Source organism: Melospiza georgiana, chromosome 5, assembly GCF_028018845.1.
Source record: "Melospiza georgiana isolate bMelGeo1 chromosome 5, bMelGeo1.pri, whole genome shotgun sequence".
NCBI classification, from domain to species: Eukaryota; Metazoa; Chordata; class Aves; order Passeriformes; family Passerellidae; genus Melospiza; species Melospiza georgiana.
The window spans coordinates 25,190,006-25,210,155 of record NC_080434.1 but is presented as its reverse complement, the minus strand read 5'-3'; the positions used below and the strand labels follow the sequence as shown (position 1 = coordinate 25,210,155).

At 44.1% G+C, this 20,150-nt stretch overlaps 1 protein-coding gene across 2 annotated transcripts in view; it reads right to left on the bottom strand.

Moving 5' to 3' along the window:
- Positions 1-166: 166 nt before the first annotated feature.
- FAM13A (family with sequence similarity 13 member A) overlaps positions 167-20,150 on the bottom strand; it is a 119,122-nt gene continuing 99,138 nt past the window's right edge. For both annotated transcript variants that reach the window (XM_058024179.1, XM_058024180.1), the window contains 10 exons: positions 17,738-17,951; positions 17,250-17,388; positions 16,083-16,164; positions 15,734-15,954; positions 14,445-14,528; positions 10,626-10,721; positions 9,015-9,098; positions 4,950-5,146; positions 4,183-4,284; positions 167-3,283 (listed from right to left, as the gene is read on the bottom strand). In XM_058024179.1, the coding sequence (XP_057880162.1) occupies positions 3,157-3,283; positions 4,183-4,284; positions 4,950-5,146; positions 9,015-9,098; positions 10,626-10,721; positions 14,445-14,528; positions 15,734-15,954; positions 16,083-16,164; positions 17,250-17,388; positions 17,738-17,951 (1,346 nt within the window). In that variant the 3' untranslated portion in view covers positions 167-3,156. The remainder of the gene's footprint in view (positions 3,284-4,182; positions 4,285-4,949; positions 5,147-9,014; positions 9,099-10,625; positions 10,722-14,444; positions 14,529-15,733; positions 15,955-16,082; positions 16,165-17,249; positions 17,389-17,737; positions 17,952-20,150) is intronic.

Genomic DNA, 20,150 nt, shown 5'->3' with positions numbered 1-20,150 from the left:
ACTGTTCAAAACCGCTTTGGACCAAAATGTCAGAAGAACACCGGGAGTTCACGCCTGTGGCCCACTGGGGCTGGGATGCTGCACTCCAGTGCCAGAAGGACTGAGAGACACACAGCGAGCTGAACTACACTCCACAAAAATGACTTTCTGAATTTGCCATCACTTCAGAACAACAAGAGGTTTTATTGTTTGGTATTGTTCATTTTTTACGTTTGTTGATACTTTGCTTATTAAATAAACAGGTTTTTTCCACTTTTCTCCAAGGAAATCTTTTCCCGAACCAGTTGGGGCAATTTGCCCTAAACCAGGACACCCACTCTGACTAGCAAAGGGCACATGCAGCCCATGACCACCTTTGGAAGAGTTCAAGGGATCCCGAAGTGACCAAAATAGAAGCAATTTTGGCAACAACACACACACCACATATAGCAAGTGAAAGGGGATAAAGTACCCTTACGTAAGTACCACAAACTAAATACAAATATTTGTGAACCCACTTGCCCTTAATAAAGAAGGAAGGGGGAGAAGTTGTTCTGGGAGTCCTTTTGGCTCCTCTGGTGTGACATGCATGAAGCCTGGCTACAACCAACACGGGATTTCATCTTGGTTAATTGGCTTCTGTACATTGGCAATGATCCCCTGGGGAACTGAAGAAAGCATTTCAGAAGTGCCCTTCCTTGGGTATCAGGGTGGAGCCTGGCTCAGGGCACACCAAGGGGTGCACATAAGCCTCTGGAGCGGGAGAGTGAGCCCAGGTGTCCCAGGATGGTGGAACTGTGAGCCCTCAGTGACTCAGTGTCCCTGAACTTGGGGCCTTTCTCTCCTTCAGGCAGCACCTGTTTGATGTGAACACCTTGTTGGGGGTTAGGTTCATTTTCTTTTGTTCCTTCTTACCTCTAGAATTTTTCCCATAAGTTGCTAAGAAACATTAACTACTGGGTACTTATGGGTACTTAAGAAAAACAAAGTGGCCAAGCTCAGGTATCTGGGTGGATACTTCTCTCATCTAGGGCGGATTTCTCTCCAAGGGGCAGAGAAACCCTGAGAACTGGGCAAATAAAGGGTGGGGGCAGTGGCTGGTCTCTCTCCCTCTCAGCATCAAAGAAGGATGGTCAAGCCGTTGCTTACTGCAGGGAGGATTCAGTGTCACCACCAGAGCCCAGCCCATAGCTGCTGCTTCATTCCTGGGGTGAGGTTCTGCTTGTGAGGGCAGCCACTGAAGTGGGACCTTATTAACACTTACCTCACTAAAAGAAGTTCCTATCCCCATCTGATCAGGTGCCCAGGATCCTGAGCTCTCCCCTTTCTGCCCTGCTGGGAACTGGGCTCCTCTGTCCCACCCTGGCTGCTTCTCTGGCACTGCTCTGAGCTTTCACTGCACTGCAGCCCCTCACCGCCTGCCTGCCCATGGTTCCAGCCACAGCTCCAGAATAGCTTCTGATACATCTCCTCTACCACCCCGGGATTGTTTCACTCATCATTTTCTCAGAGTCCTGCTGGGGCACTGGGATTGGCTGCCCCAGGGTTTGTGGAGCAAAGTCTCTCTTCTCTCTTCCCTCCCTTCCCGCGTGGGCCGAGCCGCCATCACCGCGCACTCCCTGAGCTCACAGCACAGCGCCCCCTGCAGGCCCGGGGGACTCACCGCACCTGCCCTGCCCGCCGGGAGCCAGCAGCGCCCCTGCTGGCCGTGCCAGGAACTGCACCCAGCGAGAAAGCGCCTGTGGCTGAGAGAGGGCTGGGACTGAGTTCTGGGTTCTGTTTGGTGTTAATGCTGTGTTGTTGTTTGTTTGCTTTATTTTACACACTAGTAAAGAACTGTTATTCTTATCTTCACATCTCTGCCTGAGAACCCCTTAATTTCAAAAATTGTAATAATTCGGAGGGAGGGGGTTTACATTTTACATTCCAAGGGAGGCTCCTGCCTTTCTTGGCAGATACCTGTCTTTCAAACTGACACACCTGAATCAGGTGTCCCAGGACTTTCTTTTCTGAAAGTCATAAATTTGGAAATAGTAAATTGTCAAAGCTTGCACTCCAGACAGGTGCCCTTTCCACAGGCAGAGCACAGCTCCATGCTCTCAGTTGCCTGCAGTATCCTCTGGGAAGAAAAGCCCATCCTCTGCTGCCACCATCAGTGTTGCTGCTGCCACCCACACAGGGGTGATGTGCACAAAAGAAGAAAATTTAGGTGAGTGAGTTTGTGGGACACCTGTGTAGACTCTTCAGCTTGGTCTCAGGTGTCTGTATCATGATGAAGCACACGTACTAATGGGGTGGGTCCTCCAGATATCTACCACATATTTGACACCAATATTTAACCAACCATCAAAATCCCAAGGGATTCTGAATTAAAGCTTTTAAAACCTCTTCTTTTCCCTGTTGCCCAAATGTGGTCAGGTCTCAGTATCACCCTCCAAGTAGAACAAGCTGGTAAGAACATTGGCTCCATGGCTCATTTTCTTTACCATACCGAACATGCAGGTACTTCCTTCTACTCCCGTTGAATTGGCCATCAAAAACATGGGAAGAAAACCCAACTCAAGCCTGGGCAAAACTGCAACTCACACCAGCTCTGGCTGATGACCAGGAGATTATTACAGCATTTCTCTAGAGCAACAGAAGATGCTGGACTCCAAACAGGTCAAAAGTCTGAGCAAATCTTTACTGTAGCTACAAGAGAACAGTCTTGATGCTGCCTGATCGGTGCCTTAACATAAGATTGGTCAGGGCACTTTTCCGTTCAACTCAAATAGAAGCTATTTGATGATTTCATTACTATTAATCCTATTTTGCCTCTTGCTATAATATCCTGGGAAAAAAGAACAGCATGGCTGGCTTTGATATTCTAAATATTACAGGATCTGTAAGCAAATCAATACAGAAGGATCCCTTCAGTGCAGTCACTGAGCGCAGTGTTGTGTCTCCTACACTGGCAAACTCCATTCTGGGCATCAGGCCTGGAGAAACAGTGGGCAACAGCAAATGTAGAGAGTTACAGAAATCCACCTTTCCTCCCTCTCCCACCTCTGGGAATGACCCTTCAGTTCCCAGGGAGCTCCTCAGCTCTCCCAGTCAGGCTCCCGCTGCATCCACTTCATGCATTTGTCCGTTTGGTGCTCTCTCCTCTTTGTTTATTGGCAAAAACAATCTCCTCCTTTACATGATCTTGGAGCTAATATCTCTCTTACTGATCAGGACTTCCAGCAGCCTCAGCTTGGCCTTAACCTGCTTGTATTCATTGTACTCTTCAGCCATGGGAGTGCGGTCTTCTTTCTGCACATTCCTAGTGGGAGTGAAAGCAGACCATGAGGATTTCTGTAACAGGAAGCCTCCCTCAGCAGCCTCCCTCCCTCCCTCCCTCCCTCTATCCATCAACAAGCCCTACAAAGCAGCTCCTCTCCCCTGCTCCTGATCAGGGAACAAGACCAAAACATTTATCTTTTGAGAGAAAAAAACAAACAAATAAAAAAAGGGGCAAACCATCTCCTCCAGCAAAGTGTGGGATGCTTGTGTGCTGAGGCTGAGCACAACTCCACAGTTCCAAATGCAAAATCCTATTTGAAACCTGCCCTGCTTCCCTAAAATCACCAGCTCTGCAAAACAGCTGGAAAACACTTCAGGAGCCATCTGAGTGTCAGCCTATGAGGCTGGCAAAATAAAATACAGCCTCCCCTGTCTTGGCACCACAGCACTTAACATGAACAGGCACACTCATGCAAAATGAAGATGATATTTGATCAGATTGCTCTTGGCTTACAGGAAAGTTCTAAATTTTCAATGATTTTACAAAAGCCCCTAAGGATGATGGCTGGTAGCAAGAAACAGACAAGGTAATTTAAGAGTATAAGTATATGAAAACATTCTATCAGCTGGTTAATGAAGGACATATTTTAAAACAATAAAACAAGTTACACTAAAGCAGAAATACTTGCTAAAACTAGCGTCTGAATACCTCACAGACAAGCAAGAATGGGACAGAAATCACTACGGAAAAAAACTAGTTACTTTAACATTGAATAACTCTTCCACCATTCTAAATGTGCGTAAAGCAATGATAATGATTGTGAAGAAGAAATACATAATATTAAATTCAGGTAACTTTCTGTATTTTGAGATCGGAAAAAAGATGCAAAACAGATTAAAAGTAGCTGAAGAACAGAGAGGCAGCTGAGAAATTGTTACCTTCCATTTTGTCGGAAAAAGTTATCTTCAAAGTCTCTCAATTTTTTTCGGATTCGCTTTTTCTCTTCCCTGACTTCTTGGAGCTGCTCTACCAGTTCAGGGCTGTTGGGTTTAAAGATAAATGAGATTATCCATAGTACACAATAAAAACAGGAAACACACAGTAAACCTACAGATGTTTAGCTGTACATATCCCAAGCAATGGAGTTGCTCCTGGAAGCAGCTTCGGCAGCCTCACATAACTTAAAACAAAAAGCTCTCTGAATTTAATTCAGCAAAATCATCATAGTCTTAAGCTGCAGCTTCTAAGGAGGTCAAGTGTGCACTTCACAATTTAACACTAACTTCTATGAAAGTTCCTCTTCTTCTGCAGATGGGTCTGGGTTTGGTGACTTTTATAGGATCAAATTCAATGGTCACAACTTAGGGCTACCACCCCCACGTGTTTGCACTTGAAACTAGCAAAGCTACTTCCACTTGACCTCTCCAAAACACAAAAAACCTTCTGGAGTGCAGCGTTTTCATGATAAAGGCTTGCCACTGGTGGAGTTACTATTTAGAGATGGAATACAAAGATGCATAAGCTAAGTATCAGGACAAGGTAGTTTCTTTCCAAACCCTTTCTATGAGGGTCTATTGCATTTAAAAATGAAACATGAAAACATCTGGCTCAGATCATAAATAGAAAAAAAAACCCTTTTCTGACAAATAAAATACTATTTTAGCAAGAAATAACTTTTTTGTAGTTGCCTGTGAATTCAACATACATGGATGCTTCATGGAGATTTGAAAGCCCCATATCCTGACTGCTCCTAGATGGTATCTTATCATCCACCGGGGAAACAAAGCCGTCAGCATCATCTTCTAGCTGATCCAAGAAACTGCGCACACTGAAATCCGTTTTTATGGTAATCGTGAGATCTGGCTTCACATTGCTGTCCTCCTCAGAGCCCTCCTCTTCTTCCTACACACAGGGACAGAGCAGCCCCACAACAAGACAGGTTATTGCTTCCCTTCTCAGGAACAGGCTCCTCTCACCACATGCACTCAGGAACAAGAAGTGGAAAGGCAGAGCAAACACTTCAATTGCCAAGCAATACACAGGACACCAGAAGACCATCAGTAAGACACCCTAGAACCAAAGCATGACAGAGAAATTGCCACCACAAACTCAGATTGGTTAAGGAGACCCAGAGCGACACAACTGAGAGAAAAAAAATATCTGGGGTTCAGAGCAACATGTTGCTTTGTTTAGTTTGTGTATTCTGACAAAAAGGAACCCATTTACAGACGTTACACATATTGTCCAAAGCACACCAGCCATCCTCTGCATTTCCCTGCAAACATTTCCCAGCATAGAGACTGCCTCGTTAAAATATGGAATTTTCTCTCAAAAGATGCAGCTCAACAGCTCTCTCTAATGGCTGAATTCAAGACCTCAAATGCTCATTGTGAGACCAGTGAGCTCAGATGAGTCTTACAATTACCCAAATGTGGGAAATGATTGACTGTAAAAGGACTGCTGCTGCTAACATGTTCAAACATTAGCTCTGACCATTTTGCTGGAATACACTAAAAACTGAACTGGAAACTCTGCACAGTGCAATTTCCCATTTCCTCAATGCACACTGAATTGGTTGTGTTCCAATTAAAAAAAAAAATTTACAGGCATGAGATTTGAAAGTCCCTGCTGCACTTGGTATTCACCAGTTCACTGTGTTCTCAAAAGTAGGGCTTGTCCTGAGACACTGTCCAGAAATAATTTTAATTATCAGGGAATGAGGCCCAGTCTCTTATGTACAGAGACATTTCTAGAAGGCAGTTTTCAACCTTAATGTAAGGAAAGAGGCTACTTAGAGAAAGCAGCAAATGCCAGCATGGACAGTAAATCTCTCAAATATGTATGTATGTGTCTGTAAATGTATTTATTTTACAGCCATGTAACTCTAGCCAGGAAGGATCTAAGAACATGAATATCTTTAAAAGCTTTTGGGGGCTAACATCACTTAAGTCTTCTAGACAAAAATATATTGTAGCACCGAGATCAAAAGCAGACATTTTCTTGATTTGTTTTTTCATGTGATTCCTTGTGAATAGTTCAACTATTCCTAAGAGACTGGTCCCATATTTCAAGCAAAAAGGGAGAAGGCAACAGCAAGACCTGGCTTAGTCCCATTAAACCCTCAGTGATTTATAAATGCATACATTTAAATTAAATTATAGTTTGCCCAGAGTTTTCTTTTTAATTTAAAGCTCTAGGCCATGATGATACATTACAAAGTCACGGACTGAAAATTACAACCAAGATTGAGACTGCAGGGTGAAAAAAACATTATCTGGGAAGAAGTTTTTAGTAGCAATAATAACAAAAGATATAGAGAAGTTTGAATGCATCTCAGGAAAATCTGCAGGGAATGTGTGGAAGTTGAAGCAATATTTAGCACATGATTAGACGAGACCCATTTCTCCAGACATCAGCTGTACAGTTTAAACAGAAAGCACAAACCAGCAGCCATGTACTCTTCTTAGGCCCTACCAACAACTCCAGGCTGAAATGGGGAGGGGAGACCACCTTTCACTGCCATTCCCTGTCCCCAGGAGTGCCACCCAGCCCAGGCTGGGAAGGGCTGCAGCAGAACAAAGGTACTGCTGTGCCACGGAGCAGGATTTGCTAAGTCAGTCTAAGCAGTGAAAGCAGCACACTTTGCTTCAGAGGAATCTCTCTGGCAACAAAGGAGGAGCTCCCATGCCCTTTTCTGGGAGAGCTCCTGGATTGAAAGCAAAGGGACAATTTCCATAAGCAGTGTGACCAAGCTGCTCCTGAGGACTGACACAAGTTCCTCACAGATACCCATGAGCCTGCCTTGCCCCACTGCAGACACAGCACACTGCCCGAGCCAGCAAGCAGCTCAGGAGCCAGCCTCCTGCCATGGGAGGCCACAGGAGGAAAAGAAAGAGCAGAATTTTCATTTACACCTCAGAGCCAACACACTGCATCTGGTTCTCACAAGACCTCTAAAATAATTTTGCTCTTAAACAGGAAGGGGCGAATTAAAAGGATTCTTAGCCAGAACTCCAACAGAAAAGGCCCTCTAAGGCCTTCCCTCTAAAGTCTCACATAGGAATCTCAATTAAACCTGCAGCAACATTTATACCTTGAACCAGAATGATCTTCATACACAAGATTCATGTATCATGCACCTGCTTGGATTGTCAGGCAATCATGAGGCATTCCAGAGTTACAAATGTCACATCCCCAGAGTATCCTATCATCGGCACTCCCACAAAGCAAGAATCCTAATGATTTTTCCAACACAACATCCAAGATATTGTACCAAAATGTTTGGTAAGGTCACCTCAAAACACCTTTCAAGTTTTTAGTCAACTATCCCAAATGCTTCAAGAAAACCTCACCCAGAAACACACAAATACTGACACTGTCAGCAGCCTGTCAAATATTTCCCTGCCCATAGTGGACCTATGCAGGAGCTAAGTTTTGGGGCCTTTTGCTCATTTCCTCTCTTTACTTCTGAGTGTAGTTCAGTATAATGCTGCCATGTGCAGCTTCACAAAGCCCCATTTAAGTGTTAATAGGCACATCATGTTAGCAGGCTTAAGGCTGTCATCTAAATCTTCTCCAGAAACCCCTCCAGGTTTGTATTCCCTGCAGGACTGGTTTCCAGCCCGTGCTGGCCATCAGAGATCACCATAATTGACAGCTCTATGTTCTCACACTGGGTGCAAGCAGAGGTGGGGGAAAATGACACACTAAAACAAAAAAAACCAGAAGCAAACAAAAACACTCCCCACCAGACCAGTATTGCAGGTTTGATCCAGCAGTTATCTCGAAAATTACTAAGAAGCTCAGTGATCATTAACCAGCTTCCAAACAGCAGCTTAACATCTTCAATCTGCAATCTGGTATTAAAGAATATGTGCCTTGAATAGTCCATTAATATACAATCCACTGCACTCAATCACCTCGGATCTCTAAGTCTGCAGTACTTACATCTAACCAAGCTCTGGCTGGATAACAGAAATATGAACCCAAATGTGCTGAAGCACTTCTCTCCCTTGTTACACTGCTAGGGAGGGCTCAGCTCCACGCTGTGTGTCCTGGTCTGCTGCTGGACTTTATTCCTCAGGGGAAGGCCCAGTATCACAGCAATCCTCCCCACCCCAAATTATTACTCCACAGCAGCACAAGAAGAAACACAACAATCCTGCCATCCAAACCTGACCAAGCATCAACTAGCAGAACCAAGCTGTTCTTACTTCCATCCTCATTAAGTTAAAAAGGCCCTGCACAAGGTGGTGAAAAAGAGCCTGGATAAAACAAGTGGAGGGGAGCAGGTAAGGATCCCATGAGTGCCCCGGCTGGCTCCACGTGCGAGGGTTAGTTTTGTGAGAGCTCATTCCTGCCACGGTGCTGTGAGCAAGCCACAGAGCCTGGGAGTGAGAGAAACTACTGCAAAACAAGTTAGTGTCTTTTAAAAGAAAGGAGGAAAGCAAGAAAAAAAGCAAGGTACAAGGATAACTGTGATTTTGTAATTTTTTTTAAAGCAAAATAAAATATATTATGTGCAGATGGAGGGGAAGGGACAAGGATAGGAAAGAATGCAAAGCCAAGGAAACACTGTAGTCTTATCTACAACAAGGGAAGAATTTGATCAGAATTGGCGAGGCTTAAAGCAGCTACTGATTTTTCAGGAGGACACTGCAAAAAAATCAACACTGATGAAAAAAAAAAATCAATCAACCATTCTGTTTCATTGGTATAAGGGGAAAGTTGATGCAAACTGAGCAATTAGTTAGCAGCTGGAGGTCTTCACCTTTATCTCCTTGAAGAAGGAAGCTGTTTCGCCCTCGATAATTGGCTGCAGCAAAGGGCTTCTCCGCTTGCTGGAGGGGGAACCCTGTGACAGGTGTTAACAAGTATGTTACATTGTGAACCCCTTTCTCCTCCACCACCTGCTCTCAGCTCATTCTCACCCACACACTCCCAGCTCATTGCTGGACCACCAGGAGAAATAGCTTTCTCAAGGAAGAAAAACAGGCCTGGCAAACCCCTGAACCTTGGGCTGTTTTCTCTCAGGATGCTGCTTAGCAAAGGACACCACTGCCAATCTGTTTTAAAAAAGAAACTTGGATGATTATTAGCTGGGTAGTGACTATGAGGTGAAGGCTGCAAGAAAATAATGCCCAGTCCAATGGCTGGCTCTCCAGAGCTACAGGGTAAGCTCAGACAGGCTCTCCAGATTTGCTTTCCAGGAGCCTGATTCCCCACTGAAGTACCTACTGATGAAGAGATGGATTTTCAAATGCATTCTGTCTCTCTATGAGCCTCTCACTATTCTCACTCAGAAGACTGGGGAAGAAAACAGTCTCATCTCTCCTCTGCTAGCCTCTGTGGATTTTCAGTTTTGTGCATTAACAGGACCTGGGCTCTCTATGACAGCTTTGCATTATGCTGCCCATGCACACCTACACAGCTTCCTCCTCGACTGCCAGCACTGTCTTCACAGCACACATTTTGGGGACTATTTTGCATATTACAGGAGGAACAGCTTTTTATTTTGTTTTAAATGCAGGATCAGGAACACCTCCCAGCATTTGCAGAAAAAAGCCCCACCCCTCAGTGACACTGCAGTGGGTAATGCTGTGCCAGCCAATTCACTTCACTGGCCATCTACAGAAAGTGGACAGAACAGAAGCACTGCTCAGGAAAAGCAAAAAAAATAGTTCATACATGACAGATAGAGTAAACAGGAACTTTGATAAAAGAACTCTTTTCCATAGTTAGGCTTGAAGTATTCTGTGTGGGTTTTTTTAGATTAATTAATTTTTAAAAACTGGACTACGCAAATTGTCTAAAATTAAAAAAGGTGAATTTTCTCCCTAGAGGGGTGTATTGAGTTCCCTGCTGGTGGTAAAGCACCACCTTGAAAGAGGGAATATCCACCACTTAGAGGATCTCTTAATACAAATTAAGTGTTAGAAAACTGAGGACTTTTTCTTTCATCCAAGGACACACCTGGCATCTCCTGTGGGATCTACTCAAGTCTGTGTGCTGTGTACAGGAATCCTGTACCTACAACCCTGTGGAACCAAGCAGCATGGAAGACCTACAGCTCAGCATGGGTTGGTATGGAAAAAGAAGTGAGGCTGTACCAAACAGAGGATGGATGAAATAACAGCAGCAGCCCAATGGAAAGAGAAGAAACAATACAAGGTGTGATGTTCCCCGTGGCTCACAGGTGGGCACTAAAGTTCCATGACCAGCTTTGCCCAACTTCAGTGTGATCACTCATTTGTTTGATCTTTGAGTGATAAGGGAGGTTGGGACTTAGCCTCAGTGATTGTGTTGTAAGCAAAAGTGTGGTGATTCCTGCTTCCTCAGCTTGAAACCAAAGAAATACCCCACAGAAGAGTGCTCTACTCACAATAATGGGGATGGTGTTGGCTCTGGAGAGGATCTGTTTGACCAAGCGATACCTGTCATACAACGGCTTCATCACCTGCCGCTCGTTTTTGGTTACCTGAAAAGGAAAAAGAGGGGACACCCATGAAGCCTGCAACAAAAACTCCACTCCAGAATTCATGTGCCTGTGATCACCCTCAGTCTGAGTGGCTCAAAGAGACTTGTATAGGGATGACAGGAGAGCAGCACTAGCCCTGAAACTGCTGTCCACCATGGCATCGCCTGTGCCCGGTGCCACCTGAAGCTGTGTGGGCTGTCTTGTACAGGGGCTGTAAGGGACAGGTGCTTCAAATGACCAATAGGGATCAGATGTCCCCAGCACAAAATGACCTGAGGAGGCAGCACTCTGTGCTTGCAGTCACGTCTGCTGCCCTAAGCACCAGCTGAGCTTTGAGCTTTCCCATCCTTGTTCCTGTGGCCGGCCCTCAATAGCCGTGCTTGTGACCCATGAAAAGAGAAAGCAGCTGCACTGACTGCATGTTGCAATGTGAACAGACTTCCCATGAGTATGGTAAACTACAGATTTCACAACAGCTGACTTTCTGGCTGTGCTATTTCTCCTAATTTCCTGTACAAGCCAGCAGTTTTTCCTCTTTTTAGCCCCCTAACCTTGCCCTCCATCCTTCCTCACAGCCATTTTGCTGGGAAGGATTCACTGCAATGCTTGGAAGGGATGAAGGTGCCATGGCTGTGCGGCATAGAGAAGATAGAATAGTGCTGTCATGTCCACCTCAGGTGTTCCTTATATTGCTCTGTCCTTAATTCCACTCCTCCTTATTCCTTCTTGTGCGTCCTCCCCAGTTTTGAGAGCATTACAAACTGAGTGTGTTATTTCTGGTTTTCTTTCAGATTCAAGGTGGGTTTTATTCCTTCAGTGTTTTCTTACAACACATTAGAAAACAAACAAAATCCTCAGCAATACCTGATCATCATTCAGCACTGTCTGACCCATATCCTATAAGTGTCCTTCCATTAGATCTTTTGTCTAACTTTAGATTATAAAGCTCTTATGAGGAAGCTTTAACTGATGTCATGCCTTTCTACTTGCTGCTAATCACCAGAGCACCTGAACAACAGCCATATAAAAATCAGCATCAACCCCTAGGGAGCTTTGTGCAGTCTCTTTCTACAACAGAAACAGGAGAAAAGGGAATACAGCTTCAGACAGTGAGGCAATTTTAAACTGCTTTTTATTTTGTCTGCAGTTAACTTTCACTGGCATAATCTTTCTAAAGCTTTTACATCCTCCCTCCAGAGAAAGAGATCGTTTTGGCTTGGGAGGGGCAGGAAGGCTGTAAGTATTGCCAGGAGTGGGATGGCAGGGATGAACTCCAAGAATCTGGAGGTAGCATCCATCTTCCTCCTGATAACAAAGCCTATGTTCCCTCTGTTGGGGGCAAAGGAACAGGGAGGGAAAGGAGGAAGATCTTTATTCCTTTCCTGGCTCAATGCAAATATCCCCAGGCCTGATAAGGGGGATATAGATGGGCAGTCTTGAGCTCTGGGGCTGAATGTCCCACACCCCCAAGGCACAGCAGGGCTCCAATTCCTGACAGCCTCAAGCTGCCTGTTCACTGAGTAAGCAGCTCACATGGATTAGAGGGATGTGAGTAGCATGAAACAATTCACTCAGTCCTCTTTGTGCTGAGCTTTGTGCTGATGTGCCTGCACTCAATTGCACTGGCTAGCAAGTTGCCTCCAACTTTCGACATTTCTCTGTAGCCCATCCAGAATACAACTAGAGAAACTGAATAACCTAAATATATATATAATATTATTCCTAGCTTTACAAGATTAGCAGTTTGTGGAACAGGAGGTACAGCACTACTGTTGGCTCAGACAGTCTGTTACTTAAAAAAAACCCAAGGCTATGATGAGGCTTATGTTGAGGCTGAGAATCAAACCTTCAATTAACAACATTTCAAAGCTGATTAACAGCACTGTTCTGTACAGAAAAATAAACACAAGCCTTGGAATGGGTACAAAGTCCTTAGGTATGTTGAAGAATGGAAAAGTTCAACAACATCCTTCAGTATCTGAGTGTTAGTGTGGAGGAGCAACACAGATAATGAATACAGGCATTGCAAGTAAAGTGTATGGAGTCTGAGCCTGTCCTGCAGCTCATTTACACCGGCAAACTTTACAGAAAGCATATTCTGAAAGTAAATGTTTAGTACATGGGCACACTGTCTCATTAGGTAAACATAAGTAAGACCAGTAAAACCTGAGTATATTTTGGGAGAACATCAAAATGCAAAGAGACTGTCAGAATAATGGAGCCTTTGACACAACTCTGGGGCACACTCCACGTGGCAAAAGAGCAGCAGCTGAGAACAGACCATTGCTTGCATTGTTAGAGCAGCTCAAGAATTTCTGCAGACAGACTTTTGGCTTAACTAAAACAGTTCAGTTCCACCTTTGCAGGTTCATCTATCACTGGTGCAGAAAGACCCAGCTGCACAATAAATCTGAGCTCCATTGTTTTTCTTGTTTAGTTAAATATCTTTAAGGAAAAAAACCCTTGGCTGAACTATCCACATTCTCCTCAAGCTCTCAGTACTTTTCCACTGCTGCTCTGCCAGGAGCTGGGAACAGCAAAAGCTGATCAGTCTTCCTTTCCATGCAGTTCAGTGTTACTAGGTATAGACAGCTTATTTCAAAACAAAACAAATTAAAAAGCAGTTGTACAAACGAGGCATTGAAAAAGGTAGGTGGAAATAAAAGTATGCTGACAAGATAGGCTCTGGGCTTGTTATTTTTTTTAACAGACTGAAGTGAGTTCACTTCAGTAAGATGCCAACTGTTGATTTATATAATTGTAAAAGCAGCAAAAAAAGACTTGGTCTCACAGAGAACACAGGGAAGGTTAAGTGGATTCCCTTGTGCTGCCTTTTTTCTACACAAGAATAAATCTGCCTGTCCTCTCATGTAACTATGCCATTTTCAGTTGCTAATACAGTTGTGACTGTACAATATTAGCACTCCAAGAAGGCATTTAAATAAATTAGTGAGACTTTTTAAAAACAATGGATAAAGGAAGATATAATTTGGAGGGAAGAGATCAGGAATCTCATGCAGCAGCAGAATGACAGATTTGTGAGCTGCACCAATCAAGTACTCCTTATAAGCAGTAATTTGCTGCTCCCAAGCCACTGCTCAGGGGATTAGCAGCACTCTGAAATTAAGTTACTTTACCTATATAGCTGGTCACAAAGATTACAATGACATCAGTGAAAGAGAAGGGGTGACTCAAAAAAAGCCAGCTTCATGGCCTGGAAGCCACTGTGTTTCTGCAACAGCAAGGACCAACAGGAGACAAAACTTAATTCTCTGTATTCACAAATAAGTTGGCCTTATACCATTGATATCAGAAAACTGCAAACTTCCTGGCTGGATGAGGGACCACGCACAAATATTCTCATGCAGACTGTCCACTGGGCCTCAAACTGGATGTCTGTGGAACCTGATGAGCACAGTCCCAAAATAATGACCACTCAGCCTGTAGGTTCTGTCCTGCAGGTGTCTGTCCAGCTCAGTGCTGTGTGAGGACATCACCCTGCCTGGAACAGACTCCTCAGCAGCTGCGGAAGTAAAGGATCAGGGAGGTGGATTAGAGGGTGCACGTGTGGCTTGGAGAGCAAGAAGTTCTAGTGACCTGACATCAAAAGGGCTATAGGGGCATCATTAACCACAGACAATGACATAGAAAGATGTACTTTGAGACAAAAAACGCAAAAAAAATCCCCAAAAAAACAAACAAACCAAAATCTGCAGTACATACCGGTCTGCCATGAATGCCTTCATAATTCAGCAAAGCCCTCTGAAGAGCCACTTTTTCAGCTGCTATCTGGTCTCGTGTCATGTCCTATGAAAAGTGGCACAGAGAGAGGGAAAGGGAGGAAGAAAAGAAAAATAGTCAGATTCCTGGACTTAAAAACTACTGATCTGTGCCATAACCAAAGTCTTGTCATACCATCATTATGGTTTAAAGATTCATCTCTACCTTCCAGTTGTCTTTTCCCAGCTACATTGCTAAAGAGACTGTTAATGTGAGTAGAACACTATGCTCAATGCAGGCAGATTAAACACACAAACTTTGCATATGAAGGTATTTTATGTACCTAAAGTGGATTTACAGATTATAATGTGCTTTGAAAAAACAACACCATGCAACTTTTAATGCTGGTGGATCTTTTCCAGTTAAGATCTGAAATGTTAATTCTACAATAGAATACATTTGCCTTGTTTTTCTCCAAATCTGAGACAAACTCCAGAACCTCTTGTAAAGCTAGAGAAGACTTCTCTAACTAAGTTGGCTAATATTTCCCCACTAAATTTGCCTGGCACCAAGCCTTTTCTCCCTATCACAGCACCAAATACTATCACAGTCCCTCTGTAAATGGCCAGGCTGTGGGTTCTTGCTACAGTCAGAAAATAGTCAAAACACATGCTGTATGTTTTTCTTTTGCAGACCTGGCAAACAAAGATAATGCTGTCTGCCTCACTCTTACACAGCAGTGCACAATTTACATGTCAGCAGACTCAAGGACTTCATTTACAAGGCTGCCCAAACCTCAGGAGCTCACATCAGACATGAAGACCTCTCTGCTGATAACCCTCAGAGATCACAGCAGCTAATGGAGCTCAATGTGAAACTCTGAAGGTTAGCAGTAACATACCCTAAGAGAATAACATTCAGTTTTGGGGTGAACAAGAAGCAAGCAGATGACACAATCTCCAGAAGCACTGGAAGATTCCGAATTGACAAAAACTTTTGGATGGAACAACAGAAACAGCCAAAAATAGGGCAGGAAAAAATTGCAATAATTCAGAAACATTACTAAGAATATGCAAGGGTCAGAGAAAGAACACAAGATACATACAATAGAAACTGAGCTCTGGGGGAAAAATCAAGATACTAAAGGCAAAGGAACTAAAGCAAGTGAGCCCAGACTAAAGGCTGCAGACTTTTTAACAAAATGTAGAAGACCACAATGCTTTCAGTGACTGTGCAGCTACAAGTAACCTACTTGCACATAAAGGTCTAAATGTGACCTGTCTACATTGTACCTTAATGTCTTCAGGTCGATTGGTCTCTGCTCGTTTCTCTTGAAGCTTCTTCTGGATGGATTCAAGGGTCACTTCCACAGCAGGCTTGGCAGATTTGTCTGACAGGTCTTGCTTCTTGTCATCCTCCTTGTCCAGCTGGGAGCCGAAGCTCTTGGGGAGCGTGTTGCTGCGCTGACGCACAACAGGGCCAAGGTCTTCCTCTGAGATCTTCAGTTTGGATTCTGAGCAGGGAAAGATGAGCAATTTTTCATCTTTAAAATGTGACTGTGTCAGGATCACTGCCTCACATCAAATCTAAATGAGGCAGAGTCAAGCTGTCCCCCAAAGGTGCACCAGTGGTGGTTCTCACCTTTAAGTTGCTTTCGGAATTTGGCCAAATCATTTGTCCATTTGAGCACTTCAGGGTTGGCTGCCTTGTCACTGTGGGAAGGCTGGGAGGAAAGAAAAGCCATGCTGAATCTGTGTTAAACCACCAGGAGCCATTCACTGAAACAAGTGTGTGGCACAAAGGGGTACAATGGAATTTGGACCCAGCACAGGCACCAGCTTCTGACTGGCAGCTGCACACCTCTGGGCAGCAAACTTCAGACCTTGCTTCAATTGCTCCTGCTTGTCACAACACTCTGTCTTAGGGGCATCGTGAAATGGATTTTCTTTTTAGAAAACACAAAACATTTGATGCCAATGATTAAGCTGTAGGAGTGACTCAGAGGGCCGGATGCACATTGGAATCCTCGTGTCTATTGTTTCCTAACAAGAGGGTACCTCGAAAATAGAGGAAACCTAGCATGGACAGTTGGAAAAGTTATGACTCATGTATCCACACCAAAGGCTGCCTTACACCCAAAGACATCAAATAACCCAAATTCTAGGCTACAGCAGCATTTTTTCAGCCTTTTCTACTGCAGACCGGATCTTTCCAGTACAATTCTTTGCCATTTAGATAGCCAAAGATACACACATGCAAAGCTTTACAGTTCCTTACAAAGCTTTCTGTGCATCAGAAGGACATGTCAGAACAATTAAGAGTCCAGTACACTGCTGCTGCTCAGCAGCACTTGACTCTGGTTCCTTGCTTAAGAGTGAAGGCAGCTGCAATGCACAGGTGTCCTGGGATTACCATCATGCAAATGAGATCAGCCACTGTGCTTCCCATATGCTGAAGTTAAATAAATAAACAAACAAAGAGAAATTGAACACAGCTATTGCTCCACACTGTCCTTAAGCAGTGGTCAAAATCTTATGAATTCATTAGCTTTCCTTTCTTGTGCTGCATGGATATTACATAATACCTGGAAAGGTTATTTGCTTGGTGAGCATACAGATTTCTGAGGGGGCAGCAGGTCTTCTGCCTTTTTTTTTTCCCTTTCATCATTATAAAAGCTTTCAAGCCCTCTGTATGTTTGGCATATTTCCCTGGTGTCCCTCTGTATGCTTGACCCACCTCCCTGGTGTCCCTTCCCTTTGCTGCTAATGCATCCATCTCCACATAAATGCTGAACTCCTAGAGACTCACTCTGTATTTCCTCTCCTCTTCGAATTTGTCCTCAAATTTCCTGATCTTTTTCTTCAGCCCCTGAATCCTCCGGGTGAGTTGTGCAGGGGTAAGGTCTTCTCTGTCATCTTCATAGGATCCTAAAGACGAACTCCGTCTCCTGCCAAGAGCAGAGATTGCAGGAAGAGCTTATCCAAACAGCCACAGTACATCTTGATGCAGAGAAGGCCACTTCAGCTTTGTATGAACAAAGGCAAGGCCCACAAAAGTGAGAATGCTATGTTGCTACTCTGCAATGACAGATAGCAAAAGATGCTCTAACAGCCCTAGATATTAATGCACAAACCCAGAAATCAACTACAAAGAACTTTTTATAAAATATCATTTCCCTGTGAGCGGGGACAGAAACCCAATGCAGCATAGCCGATCCAAAGAGATGCTGCTCGATGCAACCGTGCAAACCCTTAGCAGCTGCATGAGAAAGTCAGCACTGGCAAATCACAACCCACCTCATGAAGGAATGAGAATTGGGAGGAGAAGGAGGCACTTCTGTATCATCCAGGTACTGCTGGCTCTGTCCATAGGCATAGAAGCGAGGGGACAGCATGGGATCGCTGTCCTCGTCCAGAAGCTGGCGAATCAAGCGCCCGGCCTGCGGGGAAAGGCGAGCCTCATCTGAGTCTAAGCCGTCTCGCTGCCATGAGGAGAGAGCAGGGATGGGCTCTGGGAACAGTAAGACAAAGGCTGGTTTTATCAGGTTTGTTTTGTACACAAGACAGACTCCAGGTAACTTTCTAATGAACCTCGACCTGCTCGTCCTGGACTGTGACTCTTGTCACCCTGCATTCTCTAGTCACTACTCCCATCTGCCCTGTGTGCAAACCATTACAAAGCCTGGCCACAGCAGGGAACCTACAGAAATATAAGTCATCTCTTTGGTGCAACAGAAAACTACCCAAAGGCTGACCAGGAATTACCATGGACTGACACCAAGCAAGACAATCGCCAGCTAGCACCTTTGAGGAAAAAGTTATGCTGGACAAAAAGCATTACTGGCACATGGCATATATATAGCAGAAGCAACTGGATTCCAGAAGAATTTTTTTTCACTTTCAGGATGTACAAACGCTGTAAATGAATAGTGTATTAATGGCTCTCCTATAGGCCCCCCTGTTGCCTGTTACTGGAAATTCAAAGCCTAGGAGTAAGCATAGGTTCTTCTAATCTGCAAGGAAAAGGTGTCCCACATTACCACCTGTTCCACAGGGTGCCCAGCCCACATATTAACAATTATAGTAACATGGTCTGAGTTTCCCCTTTTCCCTTTCACACGCAATCCTGCTTGCAGTATGGTAGAAAAGAGAGGAAATCTTCAGCCCCCTGGACAACATAACCAGTCAGAAGCAAAAGCAATGTTGTACAGGAGGTGGTAGAGTAGGAGAGAAAGGGAAACCCAATTTAGCACTGCTGATTAGCATAATAGAGCCCACAGAAAGCAATCGCCTCAATCTTGTGATCACTCCCTCCAGATGCCATAAGGAGTCTAACATTTTGTGTTCAGATAGTTTACTAAGCTGATTTGCATGCTCCTACTTAAACTGTCTAATCCTGTGGTGCTAAGAGCCAGGCTTTGAACTTCTAAATCTAACAAATAGTTCCAGAGTCAAGTAACAAAACAAAAACCTTACAGAAAGCTTCCAGACCAGTCCCAGAGCTACGGACTAATTGTTTCCTGTGCCTCGTGTGTCTATTCTTCATTCACACAGAGAGGGGGCTTTTGAACTTATCAGTTTATGAATAAAAAGCAGTATTTCTTTTTGCTGAAGAAGGTTAACATTTTCACAGCTCAGAGTGGATTGCATGAGGATTCCCCTGCAGAACCTGTGTGCTGTTTAACATTCCCTCTCTGTACAATTCAGGCAGTGTGAGAGCATCGCCAATGCAGCAGTGACAGGCTCAGTGCTGTTGCGCTTGTGCACATCTTCCAGTGATGCTCTCCTCCTTTTGCCTTCTTCCTTAGCACATGGATACAAATGGCATGCCTCTGCTTGGAGGCTGGTGCTGTATGCACACTGATTGCTGCCCTGAAGGGGGTGACAGCAGGTTTTTGCACAAGATTCCTGCATAAGAGCCCCTCCAAGGTGTTGTGGTAGGAGAAGCACATGCAAGCCTGGCTCACAGGGGCTGCTTCCATGGGGTGTGCAAGCCCCAAGTGTAGGTAGGCTGGTTTGCCATGGTTTAGAACGCTCAGGCAGCCTGAACTTCCTTTGGGTAATTTCTGAAAAAAGAGGTTTTCTAAGCTCTGTTCAGCCTTAGCATTTTCTAATACCTGAAATATTTTGCATCCACTTCCCTGGATCTCTCACGATTTTAGGAAGGGTCTCACAAGATCTTTTGTAGCAAAATAAAGGGTAATACAAAGGGAAAAAAAATTATATATTTGACCAGCAGGAATGAGAGTTAAATGATGCATGAAATTCTTCTAGACATCTCTCACTTCTAATTGTTTGAATACCTCTCACCTGCAAACTGAATTTCCTCTTGGAAATTGTTAAGTAACACCTCCATGGGATTTACATAAATGGAATAAACTTAGAAAATTCAGGCATATTTAGCAGTAACTAAATTAAGCTCCTACCACACCAGCTAACAAAGCCATTATTAATCATGCATGATGTATGTGACTTTGTCCAAGGTGGATTTAAAACCAGATAGCATGCGACATTCAGGGAATTGCAATGGCTCAAAGAGCCTCTGATCAAACCCCAAAAGACAGGAAAGCCCTTTATGTAACCTAATTGAGACTGGGGTGTGTCTACTTTGTATTTTGTTGATTTCAAAATACTCCCCCAAAACAGAAAACTCCCATTCCAAAAAAGAAAGTGTTAAAAAGGAGAAGAAAAAAAAAAAGTCCTAGAAGGA